This window comes from Falco rusticolus, chromosome 2 (assembly GCF_015220075.1).
Source record: "Falco rusticolus isolate bFalRus1 chromosome 2, bFalRus1.pri, whole genome shotgun sequence".
Classification (NCBI taxonomy): Eukaryota; Metazoa; Chordata; class Aves; order Falconiformes; family Falconidae; genus Falco; species Falco rusticolus.
The window spans coordinates 22,219,323-22,240,010 of record NC_051188.1 but is presented as its reverse complement, the minus strand read 5'-3'; the positions used below and the strand labels follow the sequence as shown (position 1 = coordinate 22,240,010).

The window sequence follows — 20,688 nt, the reverse complement described above, 5'->3', positions numbered from 1 at the left end:
TACAGGCTGCAAATGCTCCCAGTCCTCTCCCCAACAGATTCTCTCCTAGCTGGTGATGAATCCCTTAAGTCAAGCTTTTGCCTTATATAAAAGTGCACAGTTTCATACAGAATGCTGCTCACTCTGCCTGTGCTCCAAGCCAGCTGGCTGCAAACAAACCCAAATCGGAAGACATAATAGAAAAAAGCTCCACTGAGCACATTCCTTTTGGATAGAAACTTGTTCATGTCTCCTGAAAAGAGCAGAGGCAGAAGCAAGTCCAATTTGTATGCAACAGCACAGATCTGTCAGTTTTTAAAATCCGCACTGAACTCACAGTGCAACATTAAAAACCAGCGTGACTGCAAGATAGACCTGTACTTGCTCTCTCTCTGTTTCAAGCTGTGGGAACACCAACAAGCTCTGATGCTGTCAGCAGGTCATACTACATTAGCTCCAGCACAGCATTTTTCTGTGATCATTTCCTTGCTCCCCGTTGGCTTGAAATACAGGCAAAACAAATGCTGTCTGCAGAAGAAAGCCTCTGCAGACATGACAGATTTTAGACTATGGACAAGCCTGGTGGTAGACTTCGCTCGTTAAATACCACATATTCATCTATTAAAACAAAGGACGCTTTTATTTGCGTAGATCTTTAACCTGACTACACAGACTTATGGTGACCGAAGAAATCTGCTAAGGGAAAACTGCAGGATATGGATTGTGTAAGTAGCCAGTTCCTCGGCAACAATCCTAAGCGGATCTGAATACGAAATGTAACAGGCAGATTAGACCCAAGACCAAACCTGGAGAAATGAAAGCTAAACATTCCTAGCAAGTCAGACAAGTAAATAGTATATTATCCATACTTTCACAATTATTGTACAACACTAAAATGAGGTCTTATCAGATATTCGTGAATGTAATTAAGACGTTAGCCATTCTTCTCAATTTTTTGAAACTTAAGTATCTCAATACTGAGAAACTACCTGATAAAACAGTAAGTGAAACTCAATGACAACACAAATTAACTATAAATAACGTTGGATACTAAATCAGCAGCTACTGCTCAAGAAAGATCAGAGAATCACTTGGAGACTTCTTTGAAAATATCAACTCAATGTTCATCAGCAATCAAAATTTTATGAATCCTTAGAGAACTAATGATAAAACAGAAGAAGTCTGTTTTGGTTACGGCCCCAACACCCCACCTTAAAAAAAACCCAACATACTCTAACTTACACATCCAAAACAGAATTAACGATGATCAGAATACAAAATCGTTTCTACCCAAAAAGATAACTAACAGATCAGGACACTCCAACCTGGAAAAGGTATCACTAGGAGAACACAATAAAAACTTACCAAAATTACAAATGATTATGGAAATGTATGAGATTAAATCACCTTTCATTATTTTTCAATATATTAACGTTATTCTGGGGCATTTGCTTGGGGTTTTGTTTTTTGTTTGTTTTGTTGGGTTTGGGAGGGGTTGGGGTTTTAGGGTTTTTTTGTTTTGGTTGGTTGGTTTTTTACACACTTGTAAATCTCAGAGAGCCTTTTCTTGTATGAATTTCAAAATACAGAAGAGCAATGAAGTAGCATTATATTATTATAACAACTAAGTGGAAATGTCCTGAACCATAATTTTGCTATTTAAAACAAGCCATCTTAAAGCTTTTTAATTTATTCAGTTTTTTAGCAGGAATCAAATACTTGCAAGAAGTTACAGATACTTACTTAAGCTGCTTAGCTGGCGTATGATAGCAGCAAGGGTACTATTTGTTACACATTCCAGTTCACTTGTAATTCCCTCTGGCAGAGCTCCTCGGCAGAGATGCCGTGGTTCAATGTTCCTTTTCACCAAAGGCATGGCTCACAACCTGGAATTTACAGAAAAAAATGAATTATATTTACAAAAGTGAAATTACGATCTATGAATCTGTGTAGCATACATTCATTTTTTTTTCTACAAAATATACTTCAGCTTTCTTCTTTTAAAGCACTTGCTTCAGCCTTCCAGCTGTAAGATAACTTGTAGAATTCCAACCAAGGCACTGGAGTCACGCACTCAAGGCAGAACATCACAAGAGCACTACAGATAAGCACAGAGGATACAGCCCACGTAGATAATGTAAGATTTTTGCCTTAGAATTGGTGTAAGAATTACTGCATAGCCAGACTTGTGCTACAACACCAGAATCACTGGACTTCAGTGCACATTTGCATTTATAAAAAACTGGCAGTCCCCACAGGAATGGCAGGAAAGATCGCTGTCTGGAGCAAGCTGGCTTGCTGCCTCGACAAGCAGGCCACCGACAGACTGTCCGTGCATTACAGCTCCCTGGCTACATCAGACACTGACCTACCCTCACCCTGACAGTTTCCAGCCAAAATGATAAACCCGTCTGACAGATAAGGACAAGGGCCTCACAGGAACAGGCTGGGTGCAAATAAGAAAGAAGCTGCAATGTGAGAAAGATTGTTTTCCACAGGCGGTGCTGAATGACAATCTGAATGAGGTAAGAGGAAGCACTGAACAGTTTGGGAACATGCCAGATGTGGCAAGACATACGTCTGAGAAAAAGGTTGTCAGAACTGGTTTTCCTGTAAAAATAAAAGAAAACAAATACAAAAAGAGATCTCAAAGCATTACCAAAGGGCACAATGGCATAGAAAACCCTATCCTGCAGAGAGCAGCTTTGAGAGCAAGGATGCCCAGGTGGGACAGAATTCCCCGAAAACAGAAACAAGAGCATGTAATATAAAAAGTTCTCCAGCAGTTTTCTTTAAAATGGCATTATCACAATTATGAGTCAACTTGATGACTGTTTTGTAACACTGACAATTCAATGTTCATACACTATTTAGGAATAATATCCTGTTTGAAGACCATGTGGCACCAAAATTTTCTGAATGAGAAAGTGTTACCAAGGACCTAAGTTCATTTTGAAAAGACTTGACTGAAAAATTTGATTTTATTGCACTAAAGCAATTAATGTAACCTTTCAACATCTCTAATTAAAACCACATCAGTAATTTAAAAGACCTTTTAGCTTTTCAAACGTTGCACAGTAATTTTTGTAATGACTTCCCTCCAAAAGTTTAAAATATTTTTTCTCAAGAATATTACTAAAAAAATTAACAATTTAAGTAATCAGCAAAAAACCAAATTATGTAACTGTAAGATTATTTCAGAACAAGCCAGGAAGAAACAGGCTCATGACTTTTAAGCTATAGTCTTCAACTGTATTTTACATCTTTCTTAATGAGACACTTTATTCAAATATGTCAGAATTTGAGGCCAGCTGAGTTTGCTAAATTTTAAACAATGCATCAGAGGTAAGAGAGGAACATTTTCTATTAGACCAAAAAGCCAAAAAGCTTCTTGTTTCTGTTCTATGTTTTCATATTCCTCTACAAACAGATGCATTTTAAATTATTACTGAATATCCAATGCAGTCAGTTCTCTGAACTTGATCAAAAATACGTAAAAACTGGAAATTCATGATTATCGAAGAGTAACACCACACTGCAAACAGGCTAGCACATTGCAACTATGGAATAAAAGTAATTTATAAAGAATTGTTTCACTGTGCAGTAACGTGTTCATAAATATAATTAGGAAGTAGTAAATTAATCTGAGCACAAATCAGTGCCAAAGCATCCAATTCCAAATCTTGGTATTACTCAAACACATAAGCTACAATTGGTTTTCTCTAACATTAACAACAATGTTGCACAAACTAAAGGCACAAAGACTCCCTACAACTATGACAACAGAATTCCTGAAATATTTGTGAGTGATGAGACAATTCATAAAACAGTCTTTCCTTGGAACTCATGCTTCTGTGCAATTCATCAGTGAAACACTTTGATGAACAAGGCAACCATTCTACTGGGTTTGGGGTTTGTGGGGGTTGGTTTGCTTTAAGACATTCACGGGAATGTGTTTTGCTACACATGTTCACACCTCAATTTAATTTTTTTAACCTATCTTATTTGAATTCTTACACAAAAACACCAGAAGACCAGCAGAATAAAGCCTAGTTTCCCCATGCCTTTCTGTAGGGCATTCTCAGAGCTGCCCCCCCTTCTTACCTGTTGCAGTTTACCTGACTTTTCCCCACCACCCCATGCAATGTGCTGGGGCCACTTGGAAGTTGGCTGCACCCTGCTTGGCTAATTGCCTACTACCTCTTGAAACTCCTACCACACTGGGAATCATCAAATGCCTTTCACCAGAAACACTACTTTAAGTCCCTTCTCTACATCATGTTCTTCCTCACCCATAAAAGCTAACGTAAAGAAAACATACAACTGCCGTTTGTTTTTCATTTTCTCACCAATTCCTTATGAAATGGTCCAATGTGTTCAAGAGCTAGCAGGGAAGAGACAGACTGTCCAAGATGTCCCATTTCTTTGAAGAGCAGGCTAAAAAACACCACAGTGCTGGTGGGGGGATCACCAACCTTCATTTTTTAATGCATGATTTAAATTATTCTGTCATCTCGTTTTGGTGTGAAGTTGAATTACAAAAGGTAAACTAAACACTAATGAGCAAATATATGCAACAGATTAAGCAATGCATTAACTGCTTCTGATCAGAGGAAAAAAGAAACACCACAAAAAAGGCCTGCAATTGCAATTAAGTTTTTTCTAATTTAAAACATTCAACTATCTGAATCAAACACAGACCTATTCAGCTACTAATCCATTAATAAGTAAAAAAGCACTTGTTACTATGTGCCTACTAGAGCACAACCACCCTTTTCTTCACCACACACAAATCAACAACCTTTCTTGAAGAAAATTCATGAGAAGCGAGGCTAAATTTTTTTCAAAATATATGTAACAGGACATTAAAAAAAGAAATCAAGACAAAATAAGCCTCTGAATTACAGAGGCTTTGTCAGGCTCAATAAGACTTCCAGGTAGTATGTTACCACATGCAGGAGAAAATAAATAAATAAATAAAGAGTTGGCAGTGACAGTTTCACTGCCTTCTACATTCGTCCCACCTGTTTTGAGTCACACTTCAGCCCCTGTTTATTACTAGACATAGATATTCATTGTGATATTGCCACCGAATTAACTACTCTGGCATTTGGTAAAACATACTCAATATTACGACACAGGTTAAATAACTTCTGTTCCCTTTCATTCCCAACCAAATGGAAAACATAAGGCAAGTAAGTTGGTATTATTTTCAAAAGCTGCATCAGTTCAGAAGATTGGGACCCATCATAGTCGATAATTTTCTTACACTTTTTACCCCAGCTAAGTATGCAATACAGTCATAAAATTACAGCCTGGATAAACAGGTCCAACTCTGCTCTCCACGTGGAGCCACCTATGCACAACACAGCTGGCTTTAAACCACCAGCTGCATCTGGCACAAGAGATGAAGGATACAGAAAGATGCTATACTGCATAGATAGAGATATATAGATAGAGAGATATATATATATTTAACTGGCTGCAGTAGAAATGTATGAGATATCAGACCAGAAAATTAGGAACAGGAGTCAAAACAGGAAGAAGAAAACTAAGAGGGTGAGATGTCACTTAACATCTCACTGAATCCACACGTGCTTCATTGGACATGGATCAGACAAAATCTGGCTGGACTGAACTATGACTGGAGCAGAAACGGACGTGGGTCTCAAAATCCTGCAGGCATCAGCAACTGCACAGCTAACCTAACACGATTTCCACACACATTCTTAAAGGACAGGACATCAGAAGCTTGAATTAGCTCAGACCATCCCACTAAAAATTCACATTAAGCATGTTCCCTCAGTATTCTCGCCTCCCTTTTTCTTCTCCCTGCCCCCCCTCCCCCCCCCCCCCTTGTAATAACTTGCATAACTGTCTTTTGTTTTAAAATTAGAAGGCACTTATTCCAGTAGTTATTGCTGCAGAGGCAAGCAGGGCACAGAAAGACATAATCTAAGCATTTCTGGTTTTCTTTCCACACTTCCCCTGCAGTTGCAGCAGTATCACTCCAGGTCAGCATGGACCACCTTCCTCTGGATAACAGCTGTCAAACTTCTGACATGCAGTTTAACATTGCCTTGGCAAGTCAGATTTTAAAAAAAAATAAAATAAAAGAAATTCAAGCAGAAAGCAGATGTACAGTTACAAACATAAAAGACTACAAACACAATGTACAATCTTTCCAAACAGCAGAGCACTGCTATTATAAGAGACAAGCTGGGTCTTCAAGTATTTGAGCAACTGGCAAAAACTCAAAGCACCAGCTGTTCCCCAAACCTGCCTGTTGCCCTTCCACATCCCCAAAAAGGCACTGTAATTTGCAGTAGCACTAAAAATATGTAGTTGAATTTCATGGTTCTTTAATATTACAATTTCTTTCTATATTCACTAATGCCACAAAACGAATGCCAATTCCTTACACAGCCCCTCTACTTCTGAATGTTTCTTTATTACATTCAAAGACATTGTTCAATCCCTTTTTTAACCTCTTAAGATGTTTCTTCTTATATCCTCTAGTAAAATATAACAAAGCTGAATATTTTTAACCATGAAAAGGAGCTTTCCATCCATTATAAATTTTCCCTGAATATATTCTATTATTTTCAGGAAGCTTTTGAGACTTTCATTGATGAATCTCACAGACCTCTATAAAAGAAAAGAAGCTACCATAATTCTCCTTTTGTGGGGAAGAAAAACAAGAGATGGATTGAACATGCAGCTTATCATAAGTGATACACCAGATGGGATTCCATTCAAAATTAAGCACCTAGATTAGTAAGACTATATATATATGAGGTCAGTGTCTGTACCATATTGAGAGCTCAGCAGTAGCCCGGGGAGCAAATAAATCACTGCATCTATTGATAGATACGAGAATGATAGTGAGTTCTGACACCTCGTGTGTAAGCTCTGCTTTGAATCTAAAATGGAATTTCACCTCATCAAAACCAGAGAAACACTATCCATTTCCTCACCTCTAGCCCCACAATCAAATTACACTACCTCTAATCACACTGTCTCTATGCCTAAAGCATTTCAAATGTTTGCAGACAGTTAATTTTTCCCATACCTAATGTCCTAACACTCAGTTCAACACACTAAATGTCCATCTCTGCATGGCATCCAATTTGGTAACACTGCAATTGCCCCAACTTCAAAATTTGTGTATGTGCTAAATAGGAAGAGAACGGAAAGTGAAGATGAAAGACCCCAAACAGAAGTTTTGGAGATGCTCTCCATCCCTTTTTTTTTTCCACGGCGTCACTATTACCACAGATCTCCCTGTCCTCCAAAGCCCCTCATCCTTCACTACAGGACACAAAGAAAGGGCTACACAGACAGCAGGCACTGCTCTCCTCTTATCTCAAGGGAAAGGAATACACATGCCTTTCATGTACGTCCCTTTCAGTTTTTCCCTTGTCCTAAATGACTGGGAACACAATGTTTCTGAATCTTTCCTACTTACCATCTGCGGAGGTCATTTACTTCTGTATCAGTAATGACAAGTTAAAAACAAATAAATTTGACCTAGCATATAGTCTGGAAATCATTATTTTCAGTTCACGATTCATTTAATGTCATTCATGTGTACTTTTTAAAGTTTGGGGTTTGTTTTTTTTTTAAACTGGCTTCATTCTAACAGAGTTTAATTCCACATTTTGTACACTGCAAAAGAATATAAAAAATTTAGCCATCAGTTGTTGTATAACACTGCTCCAATGCCCCAGATTTCTTTAATATTTATCAAAAAAGCATCTAAACATGACTGATTTTTAATAACGTCTGCTGGTTATTCTAATTCTATCAAGTATGTGATTCCTCTCACAGCCACATTACTATGGAACAAATATCAAAACAGAGTAAAGTTTTACTAAACTTCACAATTACACTTTAAGTACCAAGTACTTCTATTACAGCTATCCCAATGTAAGGGACAAACAGTGTAATTAGTGGTTAATATACAGGTTTTTTCACATTTCCCCTAATATTTAATGCAACTCTCTTCATTTTGATACTCAGCTCGCTGAAGCAAGGGCACACATTAGGTTTATGCACAAAGTCTAACAGAATTCTGTTCCTTAAGGATAACTAAAAAATCAAGAACAATTTTTTATCTGCAACAGTCTTTCAACAAGACAATGCACGTAAAGTTAAGTGCCTAGAACATGTCCACCTGAAAAGAAATAGCTAAAATTTAATATATAGCCAGCTGTCAACATCATTTCCACAGAACTTCCTCCCGATGGCTGGATCTACATGAAAGGCATGACAGTCAAGGCTGGAATGAAAAGATATTTTTTCTTCTTAGCATCAGACCACCACTCCAGATCTTCCTCTTACATCATACCAACCTACATATTAGCGATGATGAAATGGGCACAGAAACCCCTTAAGCAATTCTTTTGCTTTAATAGAGCTCTTATTTTAATGTCTATTGCTATGAGCTATTTCTGAAGGTTCACCAACTTGGAGGGTTGCTTGCTTTCTTTGGCTGTGTTTTGGTCTGTGCTGAGCTCTTCAGGGCAGATTTTATGGTCCTGTGATATTATGAAGGAAATCAAGACATTAAGCAATAACAAAAGAAAAGACAACAGGGAGGGGATGGCGTTTGGTTTTGTTTATTAAAAACTTAAATATATTTTATGGATCTAGGCTTCCCTAGCCAACCCTCCACATCTCCAAAAACCCCATAAAAAGCAGAACAAAAATTTTGAGTCGCTAACTCTGCTTACCCTGTGGGCCTCCAACACAAAAAGTTTATTGAACCATTAAAAGGGAACATATTAATTTAGAAATTTCCTCTAATTAAAAAGTCAGGAGAAAAGAAAGTAAACTGATCTCCACAGCACCAAACACTGACATTTACTATTACCTTAAATTTAGTTCTCATCAGAATTTCTCACTAACATTAACAAGCATACACAAGACAAAGGTCACTGATGCAGGAAGAAAAAGTCCTGAGAATTATTTAACGTGAAATTAAGTAGCTACTTATATTAGTGTGGACTCTAATATAAGAGAGGTTTTTAAATACTACCAGCAATTATGAAGACAAGTCAGAAATCTGTGTTATTTTCTCTAAAGCTTGCTGCATTTGGGGTTTTTTTTGTGTCTTTGTTCTACAACCTCATCTTTGTATTACCCATTGACTGTGGTTCAAGAAGATACTCATGCATCTGCCACACTGTAACAGACTGAGGGACCACTCTAAAGTTACTGCTTTAATTTTTTTTTTGTCCCAATAGAAATAAAATATTCCAAAACTACAATCCCAACACTAACTTTTCTCCATCACAATATTTTCCCCCAGAATTTTCTAAGGAAATAAAAATCTTACTATTATGAAACAGAGGCAGATTATAATCAGTTTCACCTTCTGCTCCAAAATAAAGGATCTTATACATGTCATCCAACTAAATGGCTTCAGCACTGTTAAAGGAAGAAATAAAGATATTTCTTGGTCTCTGCTAATGAAGCAAACATATAATCAGTAGCCTAACTGAGGTTACTGCATTGTTTTATCCCCATTTCTGGACATACAACTATGATTCTTTTCAGGCCCAACTAAAACATATCTAAGGAATATAGAACATACTTATGGACTGTCACTTTTTCCTGTATTAATTTCTCATAATCCAAATTTATATTTACAGCATTTTGTCACACTGCCCAATATGCAAAAAACTTTGCCAGTAAATTAGTTTGGCAATTTTTTTTTACCCCTGTCACTTGAATCTCTGCAATTTCTAAAGATGCCTTAAGACTTTTATAAAAATACAGGAAAACATGTACACAGTATATTTTTACGTTGAAGTATTTGGTTTTAAACACTAATATTTACTTGACTTCACCACTCCATTTCTTTGCAGGATAAGCTCTTTCTAGAACATCTGTGAACATCTCCCGGCTAGCTTTAGCCTCTCTTCTTCTACTCATGTTTATCTTTCCTCTGAAAGCTGAGATCTTTGGCTGTGCCACTTTCTTCAGATTCACCTTTTCACTTAGATTAGCTCACTACAGTAGTAGTTTCAGGTTTTCAGCATCTCATTATTCTCAAGCAGCCTTCTTGAATCTAATGTCAGATTTTAATTCCTTAAAATTCTTTTCATGCAAAGAAACACAAAACAATGGGAGAAAAACACCGTGGTCCCAACTGAAGCTATTTGTTAAGCTTTTAATAAAGATTTCCCCTTCACTAACACATTGTAATCTTTCTTGGTACACTTAATGTTACTAAGATTATCTATTTAAGAACAAATTTGCTTACCTGAAATCTAATACTGGTTCACAGACTGCACAATACAACAGCTTGCTTTACTGAATCCAGCCTTCCTGCCAACATCAGAACCACCCACCCTTTTCTACCCATCCTGTATCAGAACACGGAAGATCCAGGACAACTTCACACATGACTGGCATCTCTCATTTCTAGGTCATAAGATGCCCTTTCTCTAACCAAAATTTTGTTTAAGCCAAAACACTAATCACACTTTCTCTCAAGAGAAATAAGGCTAAAGGGTACTAAAGAAATCCAAGTGATTAAACTGGAAAACAGCCACATGTGGTATGCTTGTTGCTGCAAAAAAAAAATCAGGGAAAAAAAAAAAAGTACATCAAGAGCATGGACTAAAAAACTCTGGGAAAACGTATACAGAAGCTTTTACACAAATACGTCTACTACCTGACACTGCGCTAAGGGTAAAAGGTGGCTAGTGACATCAATATAGCATACTGAATAGGAAAAAAGTTGATTTCTGCCTTTGTGGGTCATGTCCAGACTGACTACCACTGTTTATTATTTTTTCTATATAGATCATTCTTTTCTGTCTTTGTTCCATATCCACATGGAGAGCGTAACCACACACGCAATGACAATTCACATTGCTGCTTTCCAGTGAACAAGCAGTGACCAGTTTAAAGTATCAACAAAATACGCCGACACATTAATCTTGTTCTTAGCGTGATGGCTGCTCATCCTGCTCATAGTCCCTTCCAGATGGTTCGGTGTGAAAGGGATGGCAGGATGGGGAAGAAATATTCCATACTGTTCTGAACATCTGTTCCACTGTGTTTATACATTAAAACCAACAAAAGCCTTACTGCCACTATCAATTTTACTATTTTAACCTAATACTACTAGGCTAACACCAAATATAGCGTAAATGTTGTAAGTGTACATGAGAAAGGAAAAAAGTCTTTTCAAGTCATGTAACAGCATCTGGCTAGTTTTTGCTATCCTAAGAATGGACTTGTTTCAATAAGGAAGTACTTATGCTGCACTGAAAACACGTTTTTCTTTCATATGGCCTTTCTGGAAATCTCTATTATAGTCCAAGAATTTATCATCATCTCTTCTCCTATTCAAGCAAACAGAACTGAACTGAGTCACCACTTGTTTCCCTTCAGTTTTATTCATTTGTCTTTACCGAAAAGATACACACTATGCATTTGTTGGAGCTTATTTCAATTCTATTTGAACAGTTTTGCACAGTAACTCAAAATATTTTCCTTGTACATATACAGAAATAGTGGTAGCTTTGGGGTTTTTTTAAGTAGAGTTGAAAGAAAGAAAAAGATAAATATCTTGCTACAGTATACAGTCTGCCTAACATTTACCCTTTAAAAATACCATCTCTTGAAAAAAAAAAACCCCACTGAGCCAGAGCAAGGAGAAGGAGCTCTGTGTGAAGTTAAGAAAGAGAAGGAAGCAGCACCCTGTCCTACAGCACAGCAAAGACTTTAAGACTGATCATCCCTCGCTTTTGTATCATCTTGACATGTGCAAATCATACGGCTGCTGAACCGTTCAGCTCTTTCTGTTTCAAATAACCAATGACTACATGTATGAAGACACAGAAATATTGATACACTGGTTGGAAAAGTGACATCCTGTAAAATCTCCTTTTATTTTAACCTTTAGGACCTAAATGGTAACATTCAGTGAGAAGTATAAACTAGATGAGGTCAAAAGGAGCGAAATCACAAAGCAGCAATGAACTAGTTGGGTCAGAAACAGATGTCCACTAGCAGGTCAAAATGTTCCAGATGTCATAGGCTTGGATCTTAATCAGCTCTGAGCACAGAGCTGGTTGTGTAGACAGAGCCACAGAATTCTCGCTCTCCATAGCCAAACTCAGCAGCTCAGATATCCAAGAAAATGTCTACAGGCCACTCTTCCAACAACCAGTAGTATTCCCATGAAATACCTGAGATTAATATAGCCTTGAAGGAAATCATGGTTCAAACATCATGCAATGCACTTCCATCGCTAGTGATTCCCACCTATTTGGCACCTCTTAATTTTTCCAGCATAGTAATACCACAGGGTAATAAAATGTAAACAATTAAAACCAAAGAGAACTGCTATTTAATGCTATTACTTAACAGTCAACCATACCAGGATATTTCCCACCTAAAGAAAGTTTCTTTCTTGTTCACCACCTGCCTATTCCAGGATCTTTTTGGACTACAGGCCAAAAAGCATCATTACAAACACAAATTCCTTCTTCATCCATCTGACAGTTAAAATAAAAGGGCACAGAGTGGCTTTTCGTTTCCCAAATTACTACAAACTACTGAGACACTTTTTAAGTGTGATTCTTTCAACATAGCCTCTCGAATGATAGCCTTACATATCTCGGGAGTGCTTACTTACATACATATATACACTATATATAGCATATATATTTTGATATATATACAATATACTTTTGGATATCCAAATGGATACACATTCTTCTAATAGTTTAAAGTCACATTTTTATCTACATTACAGAAGTTGAATACTTCTGTAACACAAGAATCATTACTGCATGATATTTTACACTAAACGATTTGATGCTGGAACAACTTGTAACAGAGTATTACAGTACAGTCTGTAATTATAAACAAGCCATTTCTTAACATTTCGGCTACAATAATGCACAAATAGATGCTGAAGATCATTTAGAGCATGTTTGTCCCAGCATTCCTCCTTCACAAACAGGAAGTGTTATCAGAAGCAAATGCCTTAATTACTTAAAGAAAACATAAGTTGCAGCTAGGCCTTGCTGACTTACATTGATCCTATTTAAGAGAGCCTTAGTGGATTTAAAGTGCTTGAAACAACAGCCTGGGTCACAGCCCATGCGACAAAGGCTGCCCAGTAAGGCCTCCAGAGCCCACCTGCAGTGAGAACATGCCACTCAGATCCCCAAATGACCTCAAGGTAAACCAGAAGCAAATTCAGTAATTTGTTTCTCAGAACTCAAATTAACCCTAAGTTGGAGGGGAAAGCACAAAATAGATGAAGTATCCCCTTCATGTCCGATATTACCCATTTTACAGCAGCACACAATGCTCCCTATTTCCCTTGTCTGATATTTACCACTAAAATCCTTTCAGAACAGGATTTTTCGGGGGCGGAAATCTGCTCTTAAACTATTTTCCCCATAGCAGTTGATCTAAAATGTCACAGGGAAGTGTTAAGTTCTCATAGTTCAGTTAAACCAAAATCTAAAATGTCATAGGAAAAGTGGTTTTTTATAGTTCTTTTCCATACCAAAAAACCTCCAAAAGTCATATATCCATATATACACAAGTACACAGTTTGTGTACATATATATTCAGTATATACAGACATATATACACAAACACACATTTAACATACATATGACACTCTGCAATGATGCAAGAGAGCAGTAACTAGGTCAAACAGTGAAAAAACACTGTGTACTATGACAATTCAGTATTAATCTTTGCCTGCCTCAGCTCCTCATATGCCACCTTCATTCCCAGTTCTCAACAGGCAGGACAGACTTTCCCACTGGGAAACAACTGCCATGATGCTTTATTCTACTACCACAGTATATCACAATCCTTAAAAAAACCTTGCAGTTAAGCAACTCCAATGCCCACCTGAACAACCAGGTTCTTTGAAATCGCAGCAGAAATTTCCTGGCATGTAACAGGAAAAACACAGGCAGTCCATAAAGATTTAAATTAATACAAAATAAATCAACATCCCTAAAATTCCTCAAGGTGGAGCTTCCCAGCCACCCACACAACGTAATTTCAGCAGGAAACTCAGGATTTCCCTAATTATCCTGATTGTGAAACTAATACCAACATTTCACTTTCCCTACATATAAGAAACCTGGAAGTGGCAGCTAGTCTATGTGGGGGGAAAAAAACAGATTTATTTTGGGTGCATTTTACAGAAAAATTCAACAAAATATTTTGGTTTTCGATCCAACAGCTGAGTCTAAGTGAATCAACATAAAAATTACCAACTATTTTCATCCTGAGCCAAGCACACCATCTGTTCCTATGCTGTCCATCTTCTGGTGGCTACTTTACTACAGCATTATGACAAAGTGCCATGCAATCAAGGACTAGTGCATAAATCAAGAAAGACTTGGAGTGCCAAAAACCAAAATACACACCAAACAACCCACCACCCAAAAAACCAGCACAAAGCACAAGCAGCCTTACTGAGGTCCACCATTAACAGTCAAGTATTCTGCAGCTTTCTGCTGTGGTTATTTTGCTCTGGTGCCTAAGGATGACTGAACTCTGATTAGAGGTTTTCCCAGGTTGAGGATGCTTCTCTTATCTTTCCTATATTTATCTGGCTGTGTACGGTAACTTGAGCACTAATGATGCGATTTCTCTCTATCAGGTAACCTTCCTCTCTCTCCTACATGGTTAACATCATCTAGTTAATCACAGAAACCATTCATGTTTGATGCACAAGAAATTAGCAATCTGTAATTTTCCAGTTCATAGAATAAAGTAGTAATAGTTACAGATGGCATAGCAGAACATCTAGTTATCAGAAGTACAGGAGCTCCATATACCCCGACAACTGAATCACAAGCAAGTAGCACGGGGTCCAGAAGAAATCAAGATGGATCATAACCTTTTTCCTGGCCTTATCGATACTGAAGACATTTTTAAAGATTAAGTTACATGGATATATATTCACCAGGAACAGAATACCAAGAGAAACAAAGCTGCAGTAAAAAAACCTGGAACACACTTGATATATCCAGTATGTTAAGATATGAAGCACATCAAGACTGAAAGCAGCTGCATCTCCCCAGACATAAAACGTTACTTGTCCTTGTGTTTCCAGCTCTCTTGTGACAGATTGTCCCTTTTACTAGTATCCTGAATTCAGATGTCAAAGTTCTGCCCACCATTAATTTCCTAATAATTCAATGTATAATCCTTGTCTCAGGATTTTTATTTGGGTTTTGTTGTTGTTGTTTTCTTTGGGGTTGTTTTTTGGTGTTGGGTTTTGGAGGTTGTTTGGTTGTTTGTTTTTTTTTCTTGGGGGGGGCAGGCAGAATAAAGCCTAAAAATCAATGTCAGGCATTAGTAAAAGTAACATGGTTTGATACAGTAATACTGGCTTACAAAACCTTATTTGCAGCATTAAAAAGATTTCTTCATTACACATACAGTAGCTCCCACTACAAGACAAATAAGCTACTATAAAACCACAGTGAGTCTCAGACCAAATACAGCAGCTAGTCTTCTCTAAAAATCCCCTTTCAAGATGCAAAGGCTGAAAAGTTGTGTTCCATGAAATCTGGCATTGTATCAACAGATCTCCATGGAGCTAGCAGGGTGGAAGTGCTCCAGAAAGCAGCTTCAAGGAAAAAAAAGCATTCTTACCACTAAGTATGATCAATCACTAAAGAGACGCTCAAGCAATGCTTTTTCCCAGCTAAAGTCATCAAATCTTAGCTATGGTTACTGGGGATGCAGAGGTTACCAATGATAATACTAAGTAATTTTTAAAGTCTGCTTTCTTCCAGCATTTCTAATCAGTACATTTAAATACCCTTTGTGGAACCTTTTGTAAACACATTTTTTTCTGCCTTTCTTCAAGACATATATACACACACATATTTTAAGAGCCTATAAAATTTCAGAACCTAACACTGAACTTCTGAAAGTATCCTACTGATTTACAGCTATCTCTAATTCTCCTCTTTTAGTCAATGCCAAGTGTGGGTGGGTTGAGAGGAAAAATAGTATAGTAGTATAATGTGGCATAATAAAATCAGAACTGAACAAAATACATGCAGTATTATACAAGAAACAGAGCACCACCATCCATGACAGGTTTTCCACTTGTGGACCTCTGGGGATGTTAAAAGACTTCAAAAGGAATTAGGAAAACAGCAACTAAAGTTAAAGACTGCATTGGCAAGTTGTGTGGTACAATAGCAGCAGAGACACCTGCAGAGCAGAACAGTTGGTGCTGATGATCCTGTGTCCATCATACATGATTTTTGGCAGGGAAGCAGGGATATTTGTTCCCAGCTAGCTCTCTCCTGTTATCATGGCCCATTAGATGCTGAACACCATCACGTATGCTCCTAGAGGGCACCTTTTCATTTTAGACTCATCAGAAAGGGAAAGAGTGCATATACTCCTCAACTGGGGAATTTGCATCATAAATATACTCCTGGATCCAAACCAATAGCATAACGCACCCTAAAATGCCTGTTGTCTTGGCATGTTTTAGTTCACTACATAAAGGTTGAAAAAAGAACAGTTTTATTTTGTTTTAAGTTTATGAGGACACGACTGAAGAAGAGGCAAATACTGGTTGGAGAAAAAAAAACACAATCATCTTGAGGCTGAAAACCTGTCCCATAGGACTTTTTAATTATGGCTGCCTCCAATATTTACCAATGAAGGCTCCACAGGAAAGCAGGGAATGAAGACATTTATGCACAAGAGTCAGAGCTTCATCTGTTCTCTCTTTCCCTATAATGGCACTCAGTCATTCGACACTTGGGGAAGGAGCTCATCTTCCTCACTAGCTGGCAGTCAGCCTCATACCAAACTCCTGGCAAAACAGCCAACTAAAAACCACTGAAACAGGAATGGACTGCCTAAACCTAGCAATGCTGCAACTGCAAAGTACCATCAGAAAGCCTGTTACAGTAAGGTTACATAATACCTGCATTACTACAGTGTCTGTACACCTAGACATTAAATTTATTCCCCAAACTTGAGAAAGGCAAGAAGCAGCATTCTCAATCATACAGTCGAGAGGCACAAAGCTATTTGATAATGCTGGCCAGCACACAAGGCCCATAGAAGGATCAGAAATCGGACCTAAATCACACCAATGCTTAGCAACAAATGCTTAAACCACAAGATGAGCTATGTTTCCTTCTCAGAAGCAAAATCCAGTCATTGCCTTCGGATCCACTCCACTTAAAGTTGTGCTTTTTAAGACAGCTGTAAAGCCAACCACTCCTTGATTCCTTTCCCCATTCCCTGTTTCAACATTTGTTATTATAGCTGCTCCTGGCTGAGCTGCTTCCAGGGCTGGAATCAGCTTGGAAGTAAGCAGAACAGAAAAGAACTCAAAGCAGTTTATGGAATTACTGCTCTTACAGCTGAGACCACGCAAGTAAGAACACTCAATCTGCTTCAGCAAAAGGAGAGAAAAAAACCAAACCACAAAAACCCCAAACAAACGGTAATTCAAACTAACCTCCCATTTCATAGTGAAGCAGGACAGAGGCATTCAAATGACCAGCTAAGATATTTTGTTGTTGTGTAGATAAATAGCAAGCTAAGCACAAGTGACTACCTAAAACGTGGTAATAGATCTGAAAGATTAGTAACTGCTTTAGTAACTGCGTTCTACAAGAAATGGCATTGATGTTCTCATAGAAAGAGGAGTTAACTCTAGCCAGACACCAGAGAGACAAGATCAGAACCTCCCTTTCTGCTCCCCCTCATGAGGAACGTGTAGGCAGTGAGGTCACCCCTCAGTAACCTCTTCTCCAAGCTTAAACCTGGAATCTTCAGCTGCTCTTCATAAGTCATGCCCTCTAGCCTTAGTCCATCTTACTGGTAGGAATACAGACCTATGACACTGAAGAGCTCAGAGCTGTTGCAATTTTCTGTCACCCTCTGCTGCCACATTTCCCAAAATCACGTAGGAGGTCCCAGGAAATTCTGAGATGATCAATCAAATCTTACTGAACAGAGAAAACAGATTACATTTCTTATGTACTACTTCAGGCTCAGAGATATCTCTTACGTCCCAAGGACTCTACTACATGATATCTAATGCATGCATTACAAATTCTGTTTACCCTGTTAGCCATGTAAGTACTTTATGCCTGCATCACCTCCATCTTTTTCAGAAAAAGATACTTTTGGTGAATCCTAACTTGATATACATTGATTTCTGTGATTTATTTACAAAAAGTAAAAACAGCATATACCCATAAATATTTAGGACCAAATTAATATTAAAGCATGAAGTATTAAAGGGTAATTTTTAAAATAAATATACAGTACTCTGAAGGAGGAGGGTGGATAGAACCTCAACAAAAAATTGGTCTCCTCAGGAAGTCACCAATCTGATGAAACATACCATCACATCTTAAGAAAAGCAGTTGCTCTTAGCTCCTGGTAAATTGTGAAAGTCCCTTTTTTCTTTTCTAGGAAATTAAGACTGAATCAAGGACAAATCACTGGGCGGGGGGGGACACGACACGGGACATATTCTATGTTTTGGATCTAAAAAGTCTTAATTCTGACAATTCATAGAGAACAGAATGTTACTTATTTCCCACTACTTTAATCATAAATATCATAAAATAGTGCACAAAAAGACTGCATGTTGAACTGATCACATTCGTATTTCATAATTCCAGAGAAAAACACCCATCTATCAAGACAGCAGCCAAACACCTGAAGAGAAGCCTCACAGTTTTATATTGAGTTTTTTACACTGTGTTTTATACAGACATTATGTCCTGCCCACATTGTAGAGCCATGGTCCAACCTTAGCCTCCTTTACAGGAGCCCTACTGACAGCGCTTTCTCTTCTCCTTCGCTTCTAGCACCACAGCTTTTGGCATACTCTCTACCCCCATTGCCCAACTACAGCAAGGCAGGCTGTTGTGTCCTTCACACATCCTACAGCTGCTTTCCTCTAACAGACAGTTTACTAGCTCAGACTGGGCCTTGCACACCTCACTTGGCAACGGTGTAACTCACCATCCATTTACAACTAGACAACTGGTCTGACAAGAGTTGGAGCCACTGGTAACTAAGGGCAGGGGTATAAACTAATGCTTCCAACTACCCTTTCCCCTCTGCAGTTTTACATTCCAACGTTTGCCTACAAGGCCTGCTTGGTACAAAACTTTGCTCTTAACTTTATTATTAGGACTGTTTATTAGTTGTAGACAGATTCTAGAGACTGTTGCTTACTCTCACAAAAAGAAGTGTCCAGTAACTAAGAGTATGCAACTGGGTAGTTGCTCTTCCATCTTTCCTATCTGCTCCCCACAAACATCCCAAACACCCCTCCCATTGTCAGGGTAAAATATCGTATTCAAATTATTTGAATATGAAAACTCCTCGGACAGGCACCATAATGTGTCAACTCTTTCCAATAACCCTCAGGACACCAGCTTCTCCCCCAGTCCCAGGGGAAGGGTACCTATTTGGTACTTGCTAGGTAAATGCTGACAAGCTACAGATCAGGCAGCTGTCTGCAAAGATTCTCAGTAGGTTGTTTTTTTCATTTGGTTTGGGTTTTTTTTATTTTTCTTTTTTGTTTGGAGGGTGTTTGTGGTTTTTTTCAAGTATAAGAAAGCCCTTAATACCTATCTTTAAACTGTTTTAATGCATAGCTGAGGCAGCTACATGAAGAAGGTAATGGCAGCTTCCTTAACCCTATAAATATACAAACCGCACATCAAAAAAAAAAGAGGAAGCTTTACAAGTGATGTTTTATTTACCAGAAAAGGTATATGATTGCAATGAGTATTGCTAAAACACACTTAAATTTTATTCCTGAAGTCACAGGAAAGGGCAACCATCTAGATCCTGATGATCACTGTAGTCTCTTGAAATTACTTGAAGAAAGCTGTTTGAAATTAATTTTAACATCTATTTTCCAAAACATGTGATGATTTTCTCCACTCCAGTTCCACAGTAGTCCTGAAGATTGCTTCAAATCATTTTGCATATTGGACAAAAATACTTTCAATATTGAGCTATTACTAAATTGTTCTGAACAAAAGTTTCACAGAATCACAGAACAGTCAGGGTTGGAAGGGACCTCTGGAGATTATCTGGTCCAACCCCCTGCTAAAGCAGGTTCTCCTAGGTCAGGTTGCACAGAGTCACATCCAGGTGAGTTCTGAATGTCTCCAGAGAAGGAGAGTCCACAGCCTCTCTGGGCAGCCTCTTCTAGTGCTCTGTCACTCTCAAAGCAAAGTTCTTCCTCATATACAGGTAGAACTTCCCGTGTTCCAGTTTGTGCCTGTTGCCCCTTGTCCTGTTGCTGGGCACCACTGAAAAGAGCCTGGCCCCATCCTCCTGACACTCACTCCTAAGATATTGGTAGACATTGATAAGATCCCCTCTCAGTCTTCTCCAGGCTGAACAGGCCCAGCTCTCTCAGCCTTTCCTCATCAGGGAGACCCTCCAGTCCCGTCATCACCTTTGCAGCCCCCTGCTGGGCCCTCTCCAGTAGTTCCCTGTCTTTATTGACCTGAGGAGCTCTGAACTGGACACAGCACTCCAGATGTGGCCTCACCAGGGCAGAGCGGAGGGGCAGGAGAACCTCCCTGGATCTGCTGGCCATGCTTCTCCTGATGCACCCCAAGATCCCATTGGCCTTTTTGGCCACAAGGGCACACTGCTGGCTCATGGGCAACTTGCTGT

The 20,688-nt window shown here is 38.4% G+C and overlaps 1 protein-coding gene across 8 annotated transcripts in view; it reads right to left on the bottom strand.

Moving 5' to 3' along the window:
• Positions 1–20,688, bottom strand: part of WASF3 (WASP family member 3) — a 74,673-nt gene that overhangs the window by 25,760 nt on the left and 28,225 nt on the right. For all 8 annotated transcript variants that reach the window (XM_037378090.1, XM_037378085.1, XM_037378091.1 and 5 more), the window contains one exon: positions 1,723–1,865. In XM_037378090.1, coding sequence (XP_037233987.1) covers positions 1,723–1,855 — 133 coding nt within the window. In that variant the 5' untranslated portion in view covers positions 1,856–1,865. The remainder of the gene's footprint in view (positions 1–1,722; positions 1,866–20,688) is intronic.